General features: G+C 39.7%; 1 protein-coding gene across 2 annotated transcripts in view; it reads left to right on the top strand.

Annotated features, from left to right (window-relative positions):
- Positions 1-14,617, top strand: part of IDE (insulin degrading enzyme) — a 96,276-nt gene extending 81,659 nt beyond the window's left edge. For both annotated transcript variants that reach the window (XM_020869981.2, XM_020869980.2), the window contains exons 18-25: positions 332-423; positions 1,386-1,497; positions 3,169-3,336; positions 4,681-4,953; positions 5,927-5,988; positions 10,866-10,938; positions 11,618-11,685; positions 12,333-14,617. In XM_020869981.2, the coding sequence (XP_020725640.1) occupies positions 332-423; positions 1,386-1,497; positions 3,169-3,336; positions 4,681-4,953; positions 5,927-5,988; positions 10,866-10,938; positions 11,618-11,685; positions 12,333-12,428 (944 nt within the window). In that variant the 3' untranslated portion in view covers positions 12,429-14,617. The remainder of the gene's footprint in view (positions 1-331; positions 424-1,385; positions 1,498-3,168; positions 3,337-4,680; positions 4,954-5,926; positions 5,989-10,865; positions 10,939-11,617; positions 11,686-12,332) is intronic.
- Positions 14,618-23,821: the final 9,204 nt, after the last annotated feature.

Raw genomic sequence — 23,821 nt, 5'->3', positions numbered from 1 at the left:
TAGGATGGACTAGTTGGATCTCCTTGCAGTCCAAGGGACTCTCAAGAGTCTTCTCCAACACCTCTAATTCAAAAGGGTTACTAGTGAAAAAACTGAAATCCAAATAAAGTAGATTTTTTAGTTAATAGTATTGTCCCAGTGTTAACTTCTTAGATTTGATCAGCATCCTATGGTTGTGAAAAATCTTAACATTAGAGAAAACTGGGTGAAGGGTATATAGGAACTCCCTATGCTATTTTTGCAACTCTTCTGTAGTCTCAAATTATCTCAGAGTTAAAAAAAAAAAAAGACCTCATAGGTAGAGCTTACAATTTCTTACACCTGTTTGCAGATGTCACCCTTCCTCGCCTTAAGGCCTTCATACCTCAACTCCTGTCACGGCTGCATATTGAAGCCCTTCTCCATGGAAATATAACAAAGCAGGTGGGTGATTGAGGTTTTAGTAATCTTTTATGGATCATTGCAACAGAAATTTTACCCTATTTAAGACTACTGACTAACCACCACAGTGTGCCTATATACACATGAGTGTTGACTCGGCCTTCTCTGCCCTCTGCAGGAAGGTAGGGGAGGGTACACGAAGAGTTGGAATGATCCTGGCTAACTGTGGACCTACTTTCACAGCTGCCTTCTCTGTTGTCTGCCTCGTGTGATCACTGGAGAAAATGGGAATAATGGTCCCTACTCTAGAACAGCAGGACTGTATAGTGGATAAGAGCACATAGTGTGGAATCAGCCTGATTCAAATCCTGACTCAGCCAGTTACAAGTTATGTAATCTTCTGAAAGTGTCTTCATCTCTCTGTGCTCAGTTTCTTTATCAGAATATTATGTACAAAGATTAAAGTAAATAGTACATTCCAAGTGTTTAGCACATGGAAAGCTAAACAGAATTTAGAATTCCCATGGTAGTCTGTCTCAAGAGCCCATACTCTCTGCCACTCCACTATTTTGTCTCCAGAACAGTATGCCAAGGTCAGGTGCTGTTAAGTGGCTGAGAAAGGATTCTTCCCTGGGTCAGTTTTATTCAGAATAAAGCCTCATGCTTACCTCTTTTGCTTTGCTGTAACCCCAAATATCTGTGATGAGGGCCATTCACTTAAGACCAAATATCCATCAGCGATTCTGCTCCAACATCGAGATTGGTGCCGATGATTGTCTGGGTCTCTCTTTCTCCTCACTACCACCTTACTGACTCTGTTGCAAATTAGCAAATTCAGTTTTTATCTATTTGAGCAGGACCAAATGTACTTAAGGCTTAAAATCCACTTTAATCAAGTTGGTTAGTTTATTTAACACGATGTTGTTTTCATATTGCATGGGCTGCTGTCTAATCAAGATACATTTATGGGTTTGTAATGTGCCATGACCTGCCTTTCTCTACAGGCTGCGTTAGGAATCATGCAGATGGTTGAAGACACCCTTATTGAACATGCTCATACGAAACCGCTTCTTCCAAGTCAGCTCGTTCGATACAGAGAAGTTCAGCTCCCGGACAGTAAGTCTAAATGTTCTATCTTTGGGAATGGACTGCTTTGACATAATATTTGTGTGATTACAGGTGGGTTGAAGTCACTTGGATGATAAAATATAATTTTATGGTAAAGATCTTCTGGGACTCTCTACTAATTTATAACTTAAGATAGATAATTCTGCAAGAAAATTATCTATAGGAGGGCCAAAGAGGTGAAATTGGAGGCAGGCAATTATTTTGACGAGAATGATACTGGGAAGTGACTGGTAATTGAGTGTAGAGGAGTGAAGAAGTGAAAAAAAATCACAAAACTAAAGAAGTATTGACTGGGAAGCATGTAATAAAATTTATTTATAAAAAAATGGAAATTAGAATTAGGAGCCCATAGGAATTGACATAAAGAATTGATAATAATATATGGGAGTTTGCAGTGTTGGGTTACTTTTGCATTAACAGTGGTTTCTTTTGATATAGAACTCATTAAGCATTATTTTCAATATTGTTCAAAATTGTATAGTGGAAAGTATATTAGACCAGTGATAAGAAGCATTGGTTTTTTTCCTCAAACTTTTTTCTAAAAGTAATTGCTTCCTCTTCTGACCTCCCGGCACAGGTTTTCTGAACCTTCCTTCTTTAAGCAACTCAGCACTTCTCTCACATTGGGATTGAAGTGCATCTCCATCTCCCTTGGCAGGCTGTACATTTCTGAAGGGCTGGGGTCTGTGTCTGGCTCACTTGAGCAGCTACTAAAGCGTTACCTCAGGATCTCTTTGTTGAAAGTTGCAAGACACCTGAGCCCAGTGCCACTATTCTGCATAGCCAGTCATCACAGACCAGGTGATGGCTCATTTTGAACTTAAGCTTCTTCCTCAGTCACTACAACATGGCAGAGAGGAAGAATCAGGAATTGCCATTCAAAAACCATTGAATGCACCTAAAAGTCAAAAAAAAAAACAACAAACCATTGAATGTGGTAATCAGGCAGTTACTAAACATTGTATTTGCTCAGTCACGTTTACTGCTCATGAAATAGTTATCATAAATCATGGCCATCTGTTTATAACTTTGATGAAGTACTTGATCAGCATATCTCAGCTTTCCGTCATGCAACTGTATGTCCTTGGATAAGTTGCTCATTTCTCAGGGTCTCAGTTTCTTCATCTCTAAAGTGAGATGTCAGACTGGGGCATCTCTATGCATTGTACACATATGTATAAATTTGTGAATTGACCTTCAGTGTGGGTGTTGGTAAACAATATTGAATTGAATCCTAAATAGATAATGGTACAACTAGTGGTTTAAAAATTTGTTATGCATGGTTATTAAAGCATAGGTTATATTTCTATTGAGTTTCTTATAGATATTAGCTAGTTCTAATTTAATGTGTACACTGTATTGTAGATTTCATTAACTATGATCTCAATTAGCATTAAAATTTACTTAGTCATAAAGTGGATCTTTTACAAGTGTTCTGCCCTTTAAAGTCATTGAGTGTTTATGAGGGCCTCCCAAGTACAGATCACTGTATTAGGATTCCCTTGGGTAAGTTGAGTTTCACATTCTTAATGAATTAATTGCAGTTTGGAACTGCCAAAAGACACCAACCAAACTGAACAACTTCATACAGACAAACAAAACAGTAAGTTTGTTTAAAGAAGTTTTTGAACGTGTCGCTGTCTTATTGAAACTTCCTAGGAGGATGGTTTGTCTATCAGCAGAGGAATGAAGTCCACAATAACTGCGGCATTGAGATATACTACCAAACCGACATGCAGAGCACCTCAGAGAACATGTTTCTGGAGCTCTTCTGTCAGATCATCTCCGAGCCTTGCTTCAACACCCTTCGCACCAAGGAGCAACTGGGTGAGTGGGCAGCAGGGCATAGCAGGACACCTCACTCCTTGAGGAACAGCTGTTGTCCTCGAGAACGTCCCCCGCATGTACAGCCCCCGCCGTGATGCTTGTGGGGACTCCACTTCTAGAAGATAAGCAGCTACTGTCTCATGGACAGTAGAGCAGTTCTTAAGAAGATGGCGTGTGTTTCCATCACATATATATCTACATAGAGGTCATTTGGGGTGAGGGAAACGGATGCTAAGGGCAGGCTGTTGCGGGTGACAAGGTGGGAAACAAGCCATCCAGAGATGCTTAGATTTACTGAATTTTAGGTTCCTTAAGAGGTCAGGTATTTTTTATTCATCTTTGTATCCCAAGCCTGGGGCACACAGAAGAAGTCACAGCAAGTGTCTTTTGAGGAAATGTTTTGGGCAGTTTTACGCACTGTTAAAAGCCTTGGAGATCCTGGAAAATTTGATCAATTTGATCAAAAAAAGCAAGCCCCAGTAATGTGCTTTGAATAACCAATGAATCAAGAAAAAAAAAAAAAAAAAACGGGCTCAATGAATAACCAATGAAAAAGGATTTGGATGAGTCTCTTAAAGTAGCAATCTTTTTTTAAACTTTTTAAATCTTTTTTTAAACCACCATGATAGATGCTGGACTGCAAAAATGGGTAAGTTTTAGATGGTCTTTCCCTTCATGGAACTTAGAATCTCATCAGGAAGGCAGACCTGTAAGGAATAATTGTAGTACAGTGTGGCAAATGCTACTGAGTGTTCAAACTCTAAAGGCGATGCTGAAGGTAGTGAGGTGTGGTACAGAGCAGAGGAGGCAAGCCACAAGTGCGTTTAGGAGAGATACAGATGGGAGGTAGCAGAGGAGCTCACAATGGGAGCATGACCTTCAGTTACTTGGTCTCTAAAGATTTGAAGCCTGAATGAAGTCGATCCAGGGGTAGATTATCTAACAAGAAATGCAATAGTGAAGGCAAGTTCACATAAGGAGCTTGGATGTGAAAGGAAACCAAGCTAGGACAATGGTTAGGGGATGAAATGAGTCCAGCATTTCGTAGGGATGAGAATAACTTTAACATGGATTGAAGGGGATTAACTGACAGACAGTGAGGTGCTTGGGAATGTTGAATAATGAATAGGGGTTTGTGACCTCCAGCTTTCCAACTGTTCTTCAGAGAGCTCTTCTGCCCTGTCCATAGGAACTGAAGATATTTTCATTGCTGATTTCTTCAGAGGTGAATCATATAAAGTCCTAAAGTAGATTGTATTTGCTCTGACAGGATAATTTTTGAAGATTAAAAATCACCCATGTCTGAGATGCCATGGTCCTGACTGGCTGGTGTTTGTGTTTCAGGCTATATTGTCTTCAGCGGGCCACGCCGAGCCAACGGCATACAGGGCTTACGGTTTATCATCCAGTCAGAAAAGCCACCTCATTACCTAGAAAGCAGAGTGGAAGCTTTCTTAATTACCATGGAAAAGTCCATAGAGGACATGACAGAAGAGGCCTTCCAAAAACACATCCAAGCATTAGCAATCCGTCGACTAGACAAACCAAAGAAGCTATCTGCAGAGTGTGCTAAATATTGGGGGGAGATCATCTCCCAGCAGTACAATTTTGACAGAGGTAAGGCATGATCAGGGCCCCCATATTCACGGCATGGAAGTGAAACATTTGAGGGCGTTGATGCCATTCTGTGAAATGGTATTCATTTCATAGGTGATGTTTCAGGACAGTTTGGGACGAGGTGGTAGCACTTCTAAAGGACTTATATTTAATGTAACAACAATTTCCTATTAGAAACTTTTTTTCTCTCTCTCTCTAAAACTAGGGCTGAATCTATCTGTATCTCATCACAATGCACTAATGGTAAATCTGATTTCACTTTATTCGGTATGTCTCTTGAGACTCTGAACACAGATATGTAGGCATCTGTTTCTCATAGCTCTAAACAGAAAATGTGCAGATTGAATTCTCTTGAGACAGGTGCTGTCCTAGAGGCACCAGGGTTCAAGCATCTGCTTTTAAGGATCTCCCCAGATTTGTCAGTGCTTTTAGATTTAGAAGAGCTATACTCCCCAAAGTCTCCTGCTTCTCAGGGTCCTTTACCTTAGAGCAGAGATTAACTTCAGCTACACTTGAAGTCAGAAGGGTTGGGTTGTGTTCTCATTCTGACACAAACAAGCCAAAGATCTCAGCCAGGTTGCCTTTCTGGGGCCTCTGTTTCCTTACCTGTAATTTTTCTAGCAGTTGGATTCACTGTTAATGATAATAGTAACTACCAATTACTGAGCATTTGCTCTGTACCCTGGTATTATGTGATTGTCAGTTAGGTGGTTTTTATACCCAATTTCCAGATGAAGAGGCTCAAAAAACCTGAAGTGACTAGACCAGGAACCAACAGCTCACCCATAGAGAGCCAGGGTATCCTCTTACTTTTTACTTGAAATTTTTTCCCTTACTACTTGCAGGAGCAATTGATCACTCAAAAAGATGGATATTTAAGAGTGTTGGAGTGAAGAATATTGTCATTTAGTATAGTATTCTGGGCTGCTTAAAATGGAAATTTTAATGAATTCTTGTTTGATTTCTTTTTCAGATAATATAGAAGTTGCCTATTTGAAGACACTTACCAAGGAAGATATTATCAAATTCTATAAGGTAAAGTCACTTTACATATTTAGACTTTGACCAATAAGAAAATGTTACATGCTTTATGTTGTGTGTTGCCACTTTGAACCCATTTAGGCAGGATTTATGAAGGCATTTTTATGGATTTAAGTATTTTCAAGACTTATTACTGTTAGGAAAAAGAGACAGTCCCTATTGAACTCAGTATTGTTTTCCTCTCTGTCTGGACCAAGGACTATGGTGGCCCTTCCCAGCTTCCAGACCCACCTACTTAGGTTACCCTCTTGTTTTTTCTGTCTGTTCCCCACGCCAACCCACAGAGAGCATTGGTGAGCTTATCATGGAAAGAAAGAGTAAAGAAAACAAATAGAACTTGAGAATCAGATGAATCAGATTATTTTCCAGTCTCTGCCGACTATAAATCTTCTCCACTGATTTAGGTGTTACTGAGGAGCCTGGTGGGCTACTTTCCATGAGGTCGCAAAGAGTCGGAGACAATTGAAGCAACTTAGTATGCACCCTTGGCTCCTTTTAAAAATAAATGACCACTCGCCTTTTTTCCCCGAAGCACTTAACTCCTTTTTATTTATTTATTTATTTTTGAAATTTAATTCACATACCACACAATCATTTATTTAAAATGTGTAATTCAATGGTTTTTAGTATATTCATAGTCACTCATTGGTCACAAAGTATAACCAAAATCACCTAACAGTTTTGAAACATTTTCTCACCCCAAAAAGAAACTCCAAAGCCTTTAGCAATTGCCTCTCTCCTCTTCTTTCCTTCTGTTAGTTTCAGGTATACAGTAAAGTGATTCAGTTATTCGTTTTCATATTCTTTTCCATTACAGGTTAACTGACTATAGTTCCCTCTGCTATACAGTAGGATCTTAATTGTTTGTCTATTATATATATAGTAATTTATATCTGCTAGTTCCACACTAGAGATATTGTAAGTTTTAAGTCCCTAATAAAGTTTATCAGGAGAAAAGAGAGGTACTGCCATTAAAGTTATCCCAATTCTCCTCTAAGAGGTTTATACTGTCTAAATTTTCCCCACCGTAACAGAATTTATAGAAGGGTAGCATAAATTTTAAATGGGCATAGAATGTGTGTAATAACCATGCTAAGTGCAGAGATTAAAAATTTATGTAGCAATAGAGCTGTACCTAAAGGGTTACATATGTTCTTTGTAATGTACTGGGGCATCTAATTTGTGTAAGATACTTTTATGTCTATTTTTTAGGGCAAGGAACAAAATTCCACTCTGTAATTACCAAAGCGCCTTAGAATTATACCCTACCTAGTGTCCTTAGCCACATCTCCTGGTTCATACCTGATTTATTAAACACCACATTTTTCATCAGGAGTTCAGTCCTGCCTTGTGCTGATTTCTTTGGAAGGGATAGTATCTGCTTTTCAAGGTCATTTTTCAGGGGTATATCTTAGCTGTCAATACAAGAGTCGTATTTGCAGTTCTCATTAGAGTGACTTTGTGAAATTAGTTGTGCAGTGAAGGCTAATCATTTCTAATCCCCTGCTGTTGGTGCTGTGTGGGAGATTAAGGAAAAGCAAATGACTCCTGAGTTGGAAGTGCTGATAGTTTCATAGAGGAAATGGTGACTTTGCACCATCTACCAGTTTTTATACCTATTCTCCCCTCAGAGCCTGTGCAAAACGAAAAGTCTCCTGGTTTCTGTATGTGCAAACAGATATTCATACAGCCAGTAACACCTTAGCAAGAAGAAAGAAAGTAGCAATTTTAGGTTCAAAATTTGACAGTAAATGACAGTATTTTGAAGGTACCTTTCTCAGCAATGGGATCTGGGCCATTTTTGACTGTGGAAATGGCTGACTGGTCAAGTTACCATCCTAAATGACTCTTGCTCTTCTGCAGTGATAGTCTTTTAAAAAACATATATTTTGACAAGAGGGAGGCTAGGCCTGTGAACAGATAGTGCATATCTGGACAACCTGTGTACCTTTCACTCAGTTTTGCTGTGAACCCAAACTGCTTTAAAAAATAAAATCTATCAAAATATCTTTATATGTGTGTGTATGTATGTATGTAATAAAAACACACGTTTAAAAAATAAAAACTATATAAAATAAGAATCTATTCTGATATGGTGGGTTGGCCAAAACATTTGTATGGCTTTTCCCATAACATCTTAATGCTTTTCGTGCAGCTCAGTATAAGCGCAGGTAGTCTTCATGTCTGTGGAGAGAGAGGTGTGGTGGGACTGTGAGGGACAGAGTTGGTGTGGGAGCAGGGCTCCTGGACACGTGTCGGCTGCCAGGCAGAAAGCTGTCCCAAGCCCTGCTCAGAACTGCTGGCCTCACTCTGTGGTCTGTGGGGCAGGAGCTCAGGGGCTCATATGGCCCCTGAGCACAGACTCAGGGCTCAGCTCCATCACCAGCTAGCTAGCTTTGTGACCCTGGCCAAATTCTGTAAGCCTCCTTATTTATGAAATAGAGATTAATTGGAGTATTGATTGAAATGAGGTATGTAAAGTGACTGGCACTTAGCAGCATTTATTAAATAGTCTCTATTGTTGTTATCACTTTATTAGTAATACTCAACCTTAGGGTTTTTAAATAGTTTAATCAGAATGCTTCAAATGAGAGTATGTTTTCCTCCTTGCTGTTATAAAGTACTAATTGTGATTGATTTACTACTTAAGACTGTTACACTTTGTGAGTTTGGTTACTTGTTCTCATTTTGCCTATAAAAGAGGGTGCTCATGTTCAGCACTTTTTGGTTCCTAAGACTTTTATTTTAAGACGTTTATTAGTTACGTGTGTTCAAAAAGAATGATGACCTACTATAACATACTGTGATGTTTCCAGAAGAAATGAAGATTTATCTTTCCTTCTATTATTTGAAATTCTATTTGAAATTATTTGAAACAAATTCTATATTCTATTTCTAAATTCTATATTCTATTTCTAAATTCTATATTCTATTTCTAAATTCTATATTCTATTCTATATTGAAACAAATTCTATTATTTGAAATTACAAGTGGTACCTGATTATTGAATTTGTGAAAATAACAGTTATAAGGTGACTTTCTTGTCTTAAAAAGTGAGATTATTTATTACCAAGCTTACACTAAATCTCGAACAGGGTTTCCCTAATACACTTATGTTCTGTAAGATACTAATGGGGTACCTAGAAAAAAGAGTTTTGTGACCATGTAAGTTTGAGAATGACTATTCTTTATTCTCATTCTTGGGGAATCACAGAGCATGTTAGCTTTTTAAAAAATTCTAAGAGGGACTTCCCTGATGGTCCAGTGGCTAAGGTTCTGTGCTTCTACTGCAGGGGGTATGGGTTCAGTCCCTAGTTGGGGAACTTAAGATCCTGCATACTATGCAATGCAGCAAAAAAAAAAAAAAAGTTCTAGGAACCCTCGTAGTAAAGATTTATTTAGCCCAATATTTGTTTAGTTTTGATTAACAAAATATTTCCCAAACTGATTTCACTATGGACACTTTTTTTTTTTTTGGTACAGAATACCTATAAATGTCTCTTGGGACTCTAGTGTTCCTTAGAATAGAGTTTGCAAGAAAATGCAATTGGTTGGTTTTTAGAAAAATGAGGATTGTCCAAAGTGGGTCAGGAAATTGAACAGTCTGAAACTGAAGAGGATGTTCTGTAACCGATATAGGTTAAGAGGGCAATGAGGGTTTGGGTGAGAGAGATCAAGACTACATCTTTGGGGTGGGATGGGGTAGGAGTGGAGAGGAGGCTCAGGAGGGAGGGAGCATATGTAGATACCTATGGCTGATTCACGTTGATGTATGGCAGAAACCAACACGATATTTTAAAGCAATTATCCTCCAATTAAATAGATTTAAATAAAAAAAAAGAAAGAATACATCTTTGGAAGCAAACTTTACTTCAGTAAGTAAGATGCTCTCAGATGAGACAAACCCAGGCTGAGCTCCTAAAAGAAGCTGTTCTGCCAACTTTGCTTTGCAACTTCAGCACGGCTTCCATTGCAGCTGCCCAGGACCAGGCTTACAGTAACTGTTCTGTAAATAACTGTAGTCAGTCTGACTTTGCTGCTAGTCTCTTCCTCTGAGGATACAAAATATTACTTCTGGCTGAGGCATCAGGGGAAGCTTCATCACAACTTGAGTCTTCCTTTTGGAAAAGACATAAATATGGACCTATCATTAAGGGAAGAGTGAGGAGACATTTCCCCACAGGATCCTTCTGCCAGCGTACCACTCCTGGCATTCTTGGTAATGACTAGAGGGAGTCCCTCCAGGCAGTGTGGTGGAATTGAGAGAACGAGCATACCTCACTTCTGGCCCCATCCCCTTATGAGTTGTGTGGCTCAGCAAGTTATTATGCCTCTCTGTGTCATAGAGTCTGAGAATAGGAGTCATGGTGATACTTAGTTTAAGAGAATCAAGTGGTCTAACACAGGAAAGAGGCTGATACAAGGCGACAGTCAAGAGATGTTAGTTCTCTCCTCTTCTGGTAGGGGAGGAGCCGCAGCAGTGCTCTGGTACAGAACCTGGGGAGGTTCCTGGGGAGCGGGCATTGTGGTCATCCCCTAACTAAGCTCAGGCCATTGTCTCTGCACACACCTCAGATCACTGGGTGCAGCCCTGGTCACACCCTGATGAGTACTAGGCTGGGTTTTTAATCCCAGTCCAGGTACTTATTAGTCATAGGAGCATGAACACTCCAGTTTTCTCATCTGTACGATGCCTACCCTCCTAATGTTTGTAGAGTTTAAATGAAATAGTATAAGTGAGGGGAGAGAAAGGGAGGCATCTTTTCTGTTTCTGACTGTGTGCAGGATGACTCTTTATGGTCGTAAGACAGCACCTCATTTTAAGTTCCCTAGTGGGGCAAAAGCATGACCTTGCTCTTCTTCCCATCCAGGAAATGTTGGCAGTAGATGCCCCGAGGAGACATAAGGTATCCGTCCATGTTCTTGCCAGAGAAATGGATTCTTGTAAGTACTGAGAAGTGACTTTTTAAAAGGGTGTTTTTCAGCACATGATAGCTATCCCATGCCGTAGCCACATCCCTTAGAGAGCACAAGGAAGTGAAGGGGTGCGGAAGGGGAGCTACCTGGAGACAGGGTCTGCTCTATCAAGGCAAAAGTGAGGGGCAAAGGGAGGCGAGACACCAGATGGCACAGTGCCGAGCTGGCCACAGCTCTGTCAGAGAACACAGCCAGTGCCGGCAGGACATCTCCGAAGGAGCGATATGGAGCCGCTGCATGTGGGGAGGGAGGCGAGCAGTCTATCTGCTCAGTTCTTCCCATCTCTCTCCTGTCTCTGACTGGCTTGGCCGATGACTCCCCCCGACTTTCTTGGTGGTTTTACTGGGTCCTTTCGGGTGGCCAGAGCCTCAGGGACCAGTGAGGTCAAAGCTGGGCAGTAAGGCAGCTACAGCCAAGGCTTCAGCACCGTGAGGTCCTGAACCATCATTGGGGACCTTCTGGATGGGAGGCAGGACAAGCTGACAGGCCTTGGGAGCACACAGCCTGGAAGGATCTGAGAGGACATGAACTGGGCCTGGGGCAGTTTTTTAGTGAGCTGAGTCTGGTTTGGTTTGGTTTGTTTGCTCTTGTGTACTAATAGCAGTGAGTACAAATCATTAAACCTTTCTTTTTTTTTTAAAAATAGGTCCTGTGGTTGGAGAGTTCCCATGTCAAAATGATATAAATTTGTCACAAGCACCAGCCTTGCCACAAGTAAGAAACATAAATGTCGTGTTAGCTTGCACTGTTAGAGGACTTCCTACTTAAAAGGAGCTTGTTCACCAGGACACATAAGACCCAGAGGTTTCAGGCCACCAGGTATCGGGGCATGTACTTCAGGTCCCCCTTAAAGGCCACGTTGCCTTCCTTCACTCTTCAGCTGGGAAAACCAGTGGCTTTGCCCTTGTCAGCCTCATCGACTAGCTTGAACAGTTGTGTTACTCTGCAGTGAGTCATCTCCAGCCACATTTGTCCCCGCATTTTCCTTGGCGCTTGTGAATTTTAATCATTTTGAACAGTTGGCATTTACTTGGAAGAAGAGGAAGCTGGCAATATAAGCAGGCCCTTGCCAGGTGGGCACACTGGCCTCTGCCACTCCACCCAAGCCACAGTCCTGAGCCCTTGGTGTGCCCAACCTTGAGCACCTAGGGGAAGCCAGAAGTCTTCCCTCTAACCCAGAGACCCACTGGGAACTCTCACCATAGGTCTGCATAGACCCTCTGGCCCTACTGATCCAGGAAGAGAGTCAGCAGGTATAATATGTAATACATGGTGCAGAAACTAGTGTGTATATGCAAAAATAAAGTTTATATCCTGTTCAGTCTGCGTAAATACACTAAGAGGAAACTTTTTTTTTGCAGCCTGAAGTGATTCAGAACATGACTGAGTTCAAGCGTGGTTTGCCACTGTTCCCCCTTGTGAAACCGCATATTAACTTCATGGCTGCAAAACTCTGAAGATTCCCCGTGGGCGGGAAAGTGCAAGTGGATGCATTCCTGAGTCTTCCAAGGGCTAGGAAAACCATCTTGGCCACTTTAATAGTTTCTTGTTCACTATTAGAGAGACAGAGGAAAAAAAGAAAAAAAAACTTGTCAAATGTCATTATGTAGAAATATTAAAAATCCAGAGTAATTAAATTACAAAATCTTATAGATGTAGAATATTTTTAAAATACATGACTCTTAAATATTTTAAAAGTTTTCATTACTAAGAGAAATGTCCCTTATATAACAATGCTTAAAATGATGAATGATATTCCTATAGAATCTTCCTTCCTTATTCTGTAAAATAGTCATTTGTCAGAAGAAAAATATGTTAGCTTTTTTCTAAAAGCCTCTAGGTTGACAGAAAAGACTTCAAAACATATAGAAAGGTAATACATTTTTAAAATTCTCAATTTTGCTTTTTACTTAATAGTTTCATGTAAATAATGGAGAACATTACATTTGGCAGGTAATGAACAAAGCAATGTAATTTTCTTTTATTAGTGAAATTGCTGATTAAGGCATGGTTTTAATCTTTTTATAAAATTTGAACATGTTTTTTATTCAAACTAGTAAAATGCTGGAAAACTCTAGAACACCCTACTTATTTACAGTGCTAGAAATACAGACTTACCTGACATCAATTTTGTCCCAAACTGAACTTCTCAGGATTACTGTGATTTGTTTCTTTCTGACTGAATTATATTGACATTCTTGTTGTTCATACTTGGTTTGCGGTGTTCCATCAGTGTCACTTTTTTCCCATCAACACATTGCTGTATTTATTTAACAAATAGGGTCAAATTCAGATCCCACTGAGTGTGTGACATGCTTTTCCAACATCAGCTATTCTAAATATCTGGAACTTTTTACTGTGGAGAAATCGCAGTCAGTATACCAACCAAAATATTTGCCCTGTTGTGAATATAAAAGGCAACATGTACAATGACACCTTTTGGGGGGTACAAAAAGGAAAGCCTTGGATTCTTAAATAGTGTGATCTCCATAGAGACACTAAATCCCTGTTTTGCTCCCAGTCTAATATTGCCTTAAGAGTTGTTTTTTGAATATATAAACACAAACATACAAACACACAGATGATGACTGGAGTGAGCTTTTAAAAAATATTTTTTCTTCATGAGATACAATTATAGATGAAATTGTTACTGTATATTTAACAGCCATTTTGAAATATTTACTATTATTAAAACTTAAAGAGAAATTGGAAACACACAGGCACTAGTAACAATAAGTGGTCCTGTTGTTGACTAACTCAGGCGAAGTAAAGAATGGTATTTTCCAGTGACATTTTACTTCCATGTGAGTCGATTTACCAGGACTTCTTTCTGTAGAGTCACGTCTCTTTCACATCTTAAGTTTCACATTTGTCATTTTTCCAAATAGTCTGAATTTGGGGCAAGAATGATAATCACAACCGTGGAGGCTGCTTTTGAAAGCGGGGCTCCATTTCTACTGTCGGATAAATGTGGTGCTGTAACTGTCTTTTTATCCCTGCCTTCAAGAGCTTCCTTGTACGAAGCTTGTCTCTGTCCATCAGAAGGTGTGTGAGTCCCCATCACCCCCTTCTGGTTTTATGCATTTGTAGACTATGCAGCTTTTCATCAAACTGCAGATAGATATAAGAGGGGTCGGAAATGAGTCCTGAGTGTATGAATCTACCACTGAAAGAGTAAATAACCCACCTAAGCCTTTTCTGTGGAAAATTATGTGCTATCGGGTAACTTAGCTCTTTACAAAAAAAGGTGGGGGTGAAATTTGAGTGTCATTTTTATCAGAAGGTCACGTGAAGAGCTCTGAGAGGCATCCCAGGTAGTCTCCAGGAAAGTGAGGTCGCTGGTGAGCGTGCTCCAGTGTTGTCTGCTGTACACGTAGGCTCTCCAGCTACTGTTGGCTCACTCAGGCTGACTTACACATTCAGCTCAATAGGTCCAGACTGTAGTCCACGAGCGATAACAGACTACCTGGACACTGCTCTTTCCTCAGCATAAAGGAGATTTGTGAAACACATTCAGGTGTCAGTTACCCGTGACTTTTTAAAAAGTCTTTTTCACGAGTTGATGTGGAAGAGAGAGCATGTGACACAGTCAGTAGGTGGTGGAGTGCTAGGGTAATCCTGTTTACAATAAATTGCCTGATTTTCACCTCTGCAGTTTGCATTTGTATTATTTTTACAGTTTTCAGTGGCCGATCCTCAACCTGCCTCTCAACATCCCGATTTGACAACGTTTCTTGCTTTTTCGTTGTTCCTAATGCAAAAATAGTGGGTTTTTTTTTTTTTTTTAAGTGAATCTAGGTAACAGTGACTTACTGTTACCCCTTGAGTCAATTTCACAATCTTAAGAGCAGATCACTGGTAAAATAGAAATCTTGATGTTAGAGGCTGAACTCCTTGCTGTGAGTGTTGTCATTGACCCCAGATCCAGAAAGATTTGTCCTGAGCATTACAGGGAGAAAAATTTTAAAGGTAGAAAAAAATATTTCTCTTCTCTACAGCTAGGTTTCTGCATCTTCCTGCCACATCTCCAGCAAATAACCTTGTCCGATCCCTGGCTTCTCACTCCCTGGTCAAAATAATCTTTCTACTCAGGTGGTTACCAGCTGGCTCAACAGGGCTTTTCAAGAGGAAATCTGCTTGTTAGTCAGCTTCCAACCTAGGACAGTAGAGCAGGGCACACAGTCAGCTTTGTGCCCGGGAAGACACGGCTGCACCATCTGAAGGCCACGAGCCACCCCAGACTTTGTGACATGGTGCAGTTTCCCCTCTCTCACGATGCAGTGTGTGTGGGGAATCACCTGGTCTCCTTCCCATGTTTGCAGAATGTTTATAGTGGAAACCAAGGATTCTCACATACTCATCTTCCCTTGTAAGGGTGTTTCTGCCCTCTTAACCCCGTAGGCTCCTGGATCCCTAGTATTCTGTGCTGCCCGTCTGATGTTCATTCATTGACCTTGTCAGCCTAAACATGGAACACTCCATGGTGTCTTGTGGCAAAGCTTATTGGCAGTATGAATTGCTACTTTTCTCTCTTCAAAGATAGTAACAGCATTTTGAATAGTTCATACCCTAAGTTAACATTAACTGACATTGTAAAGTACTTCATAGACTATAGACCACCCTCACAGACATCTCCCACAGTAGATCTTCCACAGTAATCTTTTTGAAATGGGAGGATGATGATTAAAATCATCATCACCATCATCATCCGAGGTTTTCAGAGGTGAAAATAGGCTCAGAAAGTTTGAACAGTTTGCCCAGGACCATGTGGGAAGCACAGATTCAAACCTCCACTCAGATCTTTAAACGCTAGTTCTCATTGTTCCATGTGGATTTCTTGTAATAGTAGGTGGTGGTTGTTCACTTGCTGAGTCGCTTCTGACTCTGAAACCCCATGAACTGCAGCACACCAGGCTTCCCTGTCCTTTACTATCTCCCAGAATTTGTTAAAACTTTGATCTTTAATCACTAGCTCTCATTGTTCTATGGGGATTTCCTGTAATAATAGGTACCAAGTCTATTAAGGTACCTGTGGAACAAAGTAGAAAGGTGGTTACCTTTACACTTGTATGAAGCTTAATTTTTTTTGAAGATAACCACATTGGTCTCCCAACATTTGCCTGTTTCAAAGGGAATAAAACCAGGTCTCAGAGTCTGTGTGGCTGTCCTGTCCGGCCTGTGTCATTTCCCCTCTATTGGGCTCCCCTGTGACCAGTTAACCACCACAGCATGCAGGATCTCCCTCCCTCTTGGAGTTAATCCAGACCCACACCTCCTGACCTGCCCTTAATTTAAGTTCTCCCTCCTTTTGCCCCTGGAGTGATGAGAAGACCTGGACTCCTTCAAGAAATTCTGAACAACGATTATGAAGAAGAGTCAAGTTCTCCTGTGACCCCACCACTCCGACAGTCATGGGTTTTTGGTGTTTTTTTTTGCATTGTTAGTTTGCAGTCTTTTCCTCGTGCATGTAGACTGGGGTCACGTATTCAGTGTTATGACTTTTTCCTTCCATTGTCTGTCTGTATTGGATAAACTTGGGAAAATTGTGATATTTGTTGTTGTTGTTGGGTTTTTCATGTCTTATACTGTAGTTTGTTTATCTGATCCTCTTTGTGGGATGTTTAGGGTGTTTTCAAACTTTGATCCATGATAAAACTCCTTGTGCAGAGTTTGTGTGTGGTTTTCTGGTTATTTCTTTAAATCACTGGTTGTGGAATATGAATATATCATTTAACTTCTTTTTGGAAAAATTTTAAATCTAGAGAAAAGTTGGAAAAATAGTACAGTGCCCTCCCCACTGTATTCACCAGTTTAATCACATTTTCTGCACACATTGCTCCCTCCCTCCCTCCCTCTCTTTCATCAGGTTGCAGATGTCATGGCTCCTCACCCCTAAATACCTGATCAACTTTCTGCTAGTAACATGGTTGTTGTGTAGTCAGGAACTGGGCCTCACCCAGAGGTAGGTCTGGGTTGTGTTCTCTTTTTTAGATGTTACATACAAGTAAATATGACAACTTAGATGAAAGAAGTACATATCTTGAAAGAGACAAATGACCAAAACAGACATGAAAAGAAATAGAAAATTTGAATATTCCCTTAATCTGTCTTAAAGTGAATTAATCCCTTTTCCACAAAATTCCAAACCCAGATGGCTTCAATGGTAAATTCTATCAGACATTTAAGGGTGAAATTTTAGCAATTTTACATTTTAGAAAACAAGAGGGAACACTTTTATGAGGTCAGCATTACCCTTCTACCAACCTCAAAAAAAAAAAAAAAAAAAATCCAAAAAAGATACTTCAAGTATAGAAAGCTCCAAACCTATTACCCTTTTAAGAGTCCTGAAAGGCTTAAACAAAATGTTAGCAATTTGTATCCAGTGATGTATAAAAGAATATACAGTTGATTTTTGAGTACTATATCAACATTACATGGTAATAGGGTTCTCCCAGGAATGCAAGGTTGGTACAATATTTGAAAATCAATTTTGAGTAGTATTATTTATCATAGTGGCAAAACTAAGGAGTAAAAACCACATAATCATTTCAATAGGTAGAGTAAAAGTATTTTACAAAATTCATACTAACAGCTCTCATTAAACAGGAATAGAAGGGAACTTCCTCAAGCTAGTAAAGGGAATTTAAGGATACCTACTGGTGACATAATATGTAAGGATAATATATTGATGAGTACTTTGACCCTAAGAGATGCACCAAGATGAGGATGTATGTTCTCACTACTTTTTTCCAACTTGCAAATGAGGTCCTGGTCAGTACAATAGAGATTGGGAAGAATGAAGCAAAACCATTCACGGATGACATGAGCACACACAAAAATAATTGAGGACTACAAAGTGCTACTACTAATAACTGAATTAACAAGGTTGTAGTAAATCAACACATCAATTTTATGTCAACAAGTCAATTTGTGTCATCTACAAAATTAAAATATAATTTATAAGAGCACCAAAAAAGTATTTAGGAGCAAAATTTTTTTAAATGTGAAGAACCTGTACGCTGAAAACCTCAAAACATTGCTAAAGGAAAGACCCTAATAAAAGTACAAATGCATCATATTCATGGACTGTAGGCCAGTGTTTATAAGATACACATTCTCCATTGAGCTATAGATTCTTAGAGAAGTGCTTGTCAGAATTCTCACAGGCAGACATGTACAGGCTGATTTTAAATTTTGCATGGACATAACAAAGAACACTGAATAGCTAAAGTACATCTAAAGAACAAATTTATCCTTCCTAATAGCAAGGTTTATACGCAACTATAATCCAGCTAGTGAGTCCTGGCCCAAGATTGACATATAGATCAAAGGAAGAGAAGAGAGTCCAGAGAAAGAGCCCTATGTTAATTTCAATTGAATTTTTGACAAAAGCATCATGGTATTTGATGGGGAAGAGTAGGCTTTTCAACAAATGGATCAAAAACAATTGGATATCCTTATTGGGGGAAAAAAAGTGAACCTTAACCCTTATCTCACAGTATGTACAGAATTTACTCAAAAAGGACTACAGATTTAAAGATTAAAAAAAAAAAAATAAAAACTGTAAAAGTTCTACAGGGAAACACAGAAAATCTTTTCAAAATTTGGTAGGCAAACATTTCTTTGGATGCAAAAATCACTAACCATCCAAGGGAAAAAAAGTGGACATATTGAAGTTTCTCAAGTTTGAAACTGTCTTCAAAAGACACCATTAAGAAAATGGAAAAAAAAAGAAAATGGCAAGCTGCTGACTGGGAGGAAATAATGAGACAAAGGAGTTCTATGTAAGAATATATGAGAAACTCAAGACAAAAATGTTGGGAAAGAGTTCAGTAGATGCTTCACTCAAAGATATGGGCAACAAGCACATGAAGAGATACTCAACATCATGAGTCATCAGGGAAATGCAAATTAAAGCCAACAGGAGGGCAAAACTACAGTGAGAAGGAAGGTCAGTGATCATCTGGAGACGGAAGTCAGGAGATGGGCTTAAAGGACATATGGAAACTTTTAGAGAAGACGCATCCACCTCCTCAGTGATTGGGTAAGTCTCTCCTGTCTTGGTTGATGACTCTTGAGTTTTACTCAATGGTTGATAAACTTCTTGCTATATAAAGAGTAGGTTTTCCTTGAACTTAAGATGGTTCAAGAAAGTGAAAGTCTCTCAGTCGTGTCCAACTCTTTGCAACCCCGTAGACTATACAGTCCATGGAATTATTCGAGCCAGAATACTGGAGTGGGTAGCCTTTCCCTTCTCCAGGGGATCTCCCCAGCCCAGGGATAGAACCCAGGTCTCCTGTATTGCAGGCGGATTCTTTACCAGCTGAGCCACAAGGGAAGCCTGTTCAAGAAGAGGTACCTGAATTCCCAGTTGGAAGACACTGGTAAGGCTGCTCAGTTGAGTTGCACTGAGAAGAATGCCCAGTTGAAAGACCTGGTAAGGTTTGGACTGGGTACTTAGGTAAGTTAACCTGGTGTCTTTCCTTGAATTGGGTGCTTTGAGTTTACTGGAATAAAAGTGAAGATAACATGAGAGCTTTTAGCTCCAAAAATAGAGACAAAAAGCTCCTCCCAGCTGGTTAGAGCTTTCTCAGGCAACTGAGAAATTTTTTTTTTTCCATTTTTATTAGTTGGAGGCTAATTGCTTTACATCACTGCAGTGGTTTTTGTCATACATTGAAATGAATTGGCCATGGATTTACATGTATTCCCCATCCCGGTCCCCCCTCCCACCTCCCTCTCCACCCGATCCCTCTGGGTCTTCCCAGTGCACCAGGCCTGAGCACTTGTCTCATGCACCCAACCTGGGCTGGTGATCTGTTTCACCCTAGATAATATACATGTTTCGATGCTGTTCTCTTGAAACATCCCACCCTCGCCTTCTCCCAGAGTCCACAAGTCTGTTCTATACATCTGGGTCTCTTTTTCTGTTTTGCATATAGGGTTATCGTTACCATCTTTCTAAATTCCATATATATGTGTTGCAACTGAGAAATTTACAGGAGGAAAACGCTCATACCAGGGAAACCCACTCCTTAATGAGTGAAGACACGCTCCTCTGGGCTGCACACATAAGAACAGGCCACCCAGTGCTCTGAGCACCCATGTTTTTTTAGTCTGCTGGCGTGAGAAACCCAGACACCTTTCCAGGAGGAACTTGCATTATCTCCCTGAGTCTTTAAAACATATTCTATCTGATCTTCTTAGGCATCTTGCTCTACGTTTTGAGAGCGTGGTTTGTTATCAGTGAGAAAACTCTTCTTGGTCTCTGTAGTCTGGAAGGTACTCATATGGTGTACATTTGGAAGCCAGTTGAATAGACTAGGATTCTGAACAGTCTCTGACTGGCCCCACTAGCTCTCAGCAGAGTTTATCATAAGGGATCCCAATCCATTAAGGGCCTTTATCATGTCAACTTTCATTGCATCCACCAGTATAATAAGGGCCTTTACTTTGATTATTTTTGCAAATAAACGTTCTAGATCCTGTGAGGGCTGCATCCTTTGTACAATCTTATGAGACATCTTTCATGTCTTACTTAAGACTCTACTCCTCAATGGTTATGATGGATTCTTTAAACTGGAAAAAAACTTTTAAACTGATAAAATTTTAGACAACTATGTTTGTAAACAGCCATTTTATTGGTAGCTATGGAAAGACCATAGATTAATTTTGCCTGCTTTGAGCTTTATATAAATGAAAATTTAAAAATATACTTTGCTTGTGCCTGACTTTGTATAAAATTTCATGTTACCACTTATCATGTATGTAGCTATAGTTTTTTCCACTTTCGTTGTTATACAGAATTCTGTTGTATGATTATATCACCATTTATTCATTCTACTATCAAAGGACATTTAGGCTTCCAGTTTTTGGTTATTTATAAATAATGCCATAAATGTTCTTAAACATGTCTTTGAGTACACACTTATATGCCTTTCTGTGGGTCAACCTGGGAGTGAAATTGCTGTGTCATAGATATCCATGTATCTTCAAATTTAGGAGATGCCATCTCTCATACCCCTCCTCACCCTGCCTCACCAGTGGCCAGGTGGGGAGGGGTATGAGAGTTGTAATTTTTCCCCATCACTTAGCATTGTTAGTCTTTTCAATTTTTACCATTCTGATGGGTGTGGCAGGTGAATACTTTGTAGTTTTAATTTGTATTTATTTGTATACTTAATGAAGATGAGCTATGCTTTGTATAGTTACTATTTCAATATTCCCTTTTAAGAAGTCTCCTGTTCTTTTTTTTTTTTTTTTTGTACTGCCAGTCTTTTGCTTAGTGAGTCTTAAGAGTTGATCTGAGTTCTTTTGTCAGTTATATTCATTGCAAATATTATTTATCACTCCCTGGCTTGCCTTTTCAGTCTTTCATTAGCATGTACTTTTCTAGTTGTTTTTGGGGAGGGTGCAGAAACATCTGGTCAACCATTGTGAGAGGCAGAATTTGATCTTATTTTAATAACTAAAATTGATCTATTGTCAGTGGGAATTTGAGAAAGTTTTTTGGAAAAGATTACAAGTTGAGAGGGAAGCCAATTCTGGCAGAGTAAGATTTAATGAGCAAAAAGATGCAGGGAAAATCAGGGTCTGTGTGCCCCTAATTTACTCTACGGCTCTGTGTTCTTAGGCAGGTGTTTGTACTCACGGGAAGAGGGAATACTCATTTTAATAAGTTCTTGAGAGAATTAAATGACAAAATATGTGAGAAAGTTTTTGGTAAACACATAGGGTATCAAAATCAGGCTGAAATTACTTGACAGTTTTGCCCAGGGACCAGTCTGAGTGAATGAGTGTGTGAGTGAGTGTGTGTGTGGCGTGCGCACGTCCAGCACATATTGGGATTATTGCACCACTGGACGTCCTAAATTAAAATTGCCTGAGAATTATCGCTGATGTTGCAAAGGTACACTTATCCACCAGAGGGAGACAAAGCACTTCTCTGTGAAAAAAGTCCATACATAAAACGCGTTCTCTGACTTCACAGCTGCATCAGTTCCTATTTTTATGCAATGTGCCAAGCAGGCACAAATATGGAAAGACAGGCAAAATTGTCCTTGGTACTGTTGCTTGCCATCCAAAGAAATTCTTGCCAGCACTGGCAAAAATTCTTGGAACTAACTTAAGAAATAACATGGAGAAAAATGTATCTTATTCACCCAGAACTAGCATCTATTTAGAAATATTTTCAATTCCTTTTCTAGCTCACTTTTGACATCAAAGCTGAAAATAAAAAAGGATGGATAATATTTTTCATATTTTACAGAGCGGAAATTTTTGAAATAAGATTACTCTAAGAATTATGCAAATAGAAATCAACATCAGCATGAGTAAATTAGCTTAAGATATGTTCACAGGATTTTAGGAAATATGCAGACATAATAATGAATGCTCATTTCTAAATGTGAAAGACTTGATTGGCAATTCTCAGCTTTCATTTCACCCATCTCCTTCCAAGCTTTATCATAGAAGCTATAAAAGCTACAATCTTGATCTCTGCCCCCTTTAAGCTGCAGGTGGTCAATGAGATGCAGGTAGAAACCACGAGGGAGGACTTCCATTCTGGGATGAAGTGATAAGACTTAGCACAGGAAATTTCTTTTCTCCTTTGTTCCCCCTCCTCCTGCCCCATCTTCCTGGGGACACAAAACTTGGTGGTGGGATAACATCCCTGTCCATGAGATGACAAGTGTGAGGATAAAGCCAGTATAACTAAGGATGTCAGGACAGGCAGGAGGAACCTGGATCCTTCCTTGATGAGCATTATCTGAAGCAAAGCCTGAAGTCTGACATGTCATTTGGTTATAGAGTGAATATTTTCAGCAGACTGGTCCTGGGAAAGTCAGGAAGTCCCGTCGCCTTGACATAGCCTGTGATTCCTTCAAGGTCGGCACCAGGTTAAAGTACACAGACCCTGCTGTGACTGAACACACAGTCAACAAAACAGAAATAGTAAACCAAGTAGTAATAGAAAACAGGTATTTGTATCAACACAGTCCTCATTTGGCCTTAAGGGTGGACAGACAACAAACAAAGGTATCTAACTGGAAAAAGAAATGGGAAAGAGTAAGATTTCTACATTTTGATTAAGCAGAGTAGCAATTTCCTATTTCACGTCCAGGATATTGAGAATAATTGCCGTTCCATAGTCCGGTGCAGGGAGATTTCATGGAACAGAATTATCTGAAAATCAAGGGTTGTTTAAAGGACTGGGGAGAACAGATGGGGGCGAGATATTATATGATGTCATATGATGTCTCCCTGGAAAGGTCGTGAAGGTGTGGGTGGCTTCTCCCTGGAACCATCATACGCCTGCTCCATGAACTGCCAGGGGACAGTGAAGGTGCATTTCCAGAAGGCAAGAAGTAGAAGGAAGTAAATCCTTTCAAATGTTGAACTTTATCAGGGCCTGCTCCTAATGCTCTTCTCACTTTCAGGCTTTCATTAAATGCTGGTAACTCTCAAATCCTCATCTCCAAAGCAAATCTTCTGAGTTTTCAGACTCATTTCCAACTGCCACCTGGATGTTTGCACAGTCTGTCAAACTCACCACGTCCAAAAAGGAACCTCTTAAAATATCCTTTCTTCCTGTGTATTCACTTTCCCATTCTGTATGTTTTTTGGACAGTTTTTATTCAGTGCTGACTACGTGTCTCTCAATTTGCTAATGCTAGGGGTATAAGGAAGAACAAAGCCAGACATGGTTCCACTCCACTGCATTTTCAGCCTAGAGGGACAGACTACCACTAAATAAATAAGCACACAGATAATTACATATTTCAGCCCATCTTGTGATGACAAAAGAATGGACACCAGAGGAAAGTTAGCAGGGGAACTTCTAATTAGG

This window comes from Odocoileus virginianus, chromosome 7 (genome assembly GCF_023699985.2).
Source record: "Odocoileus virginianus isolate 20LAN1187 ecotype Illinois chromosome 7, Ovbor_1.2, whole genome shotgun sequence".
NCBI lineage: Eukaryota > Metazoa > Chordata > Mammalia > Artiodactyla > Cervidae > Odocoileus > Odocoileus virginianus.
Note: the sequence above shows the minus strand (reverse complement) of the source record. Positions and strands in the feature narration are given on the sequence as shown.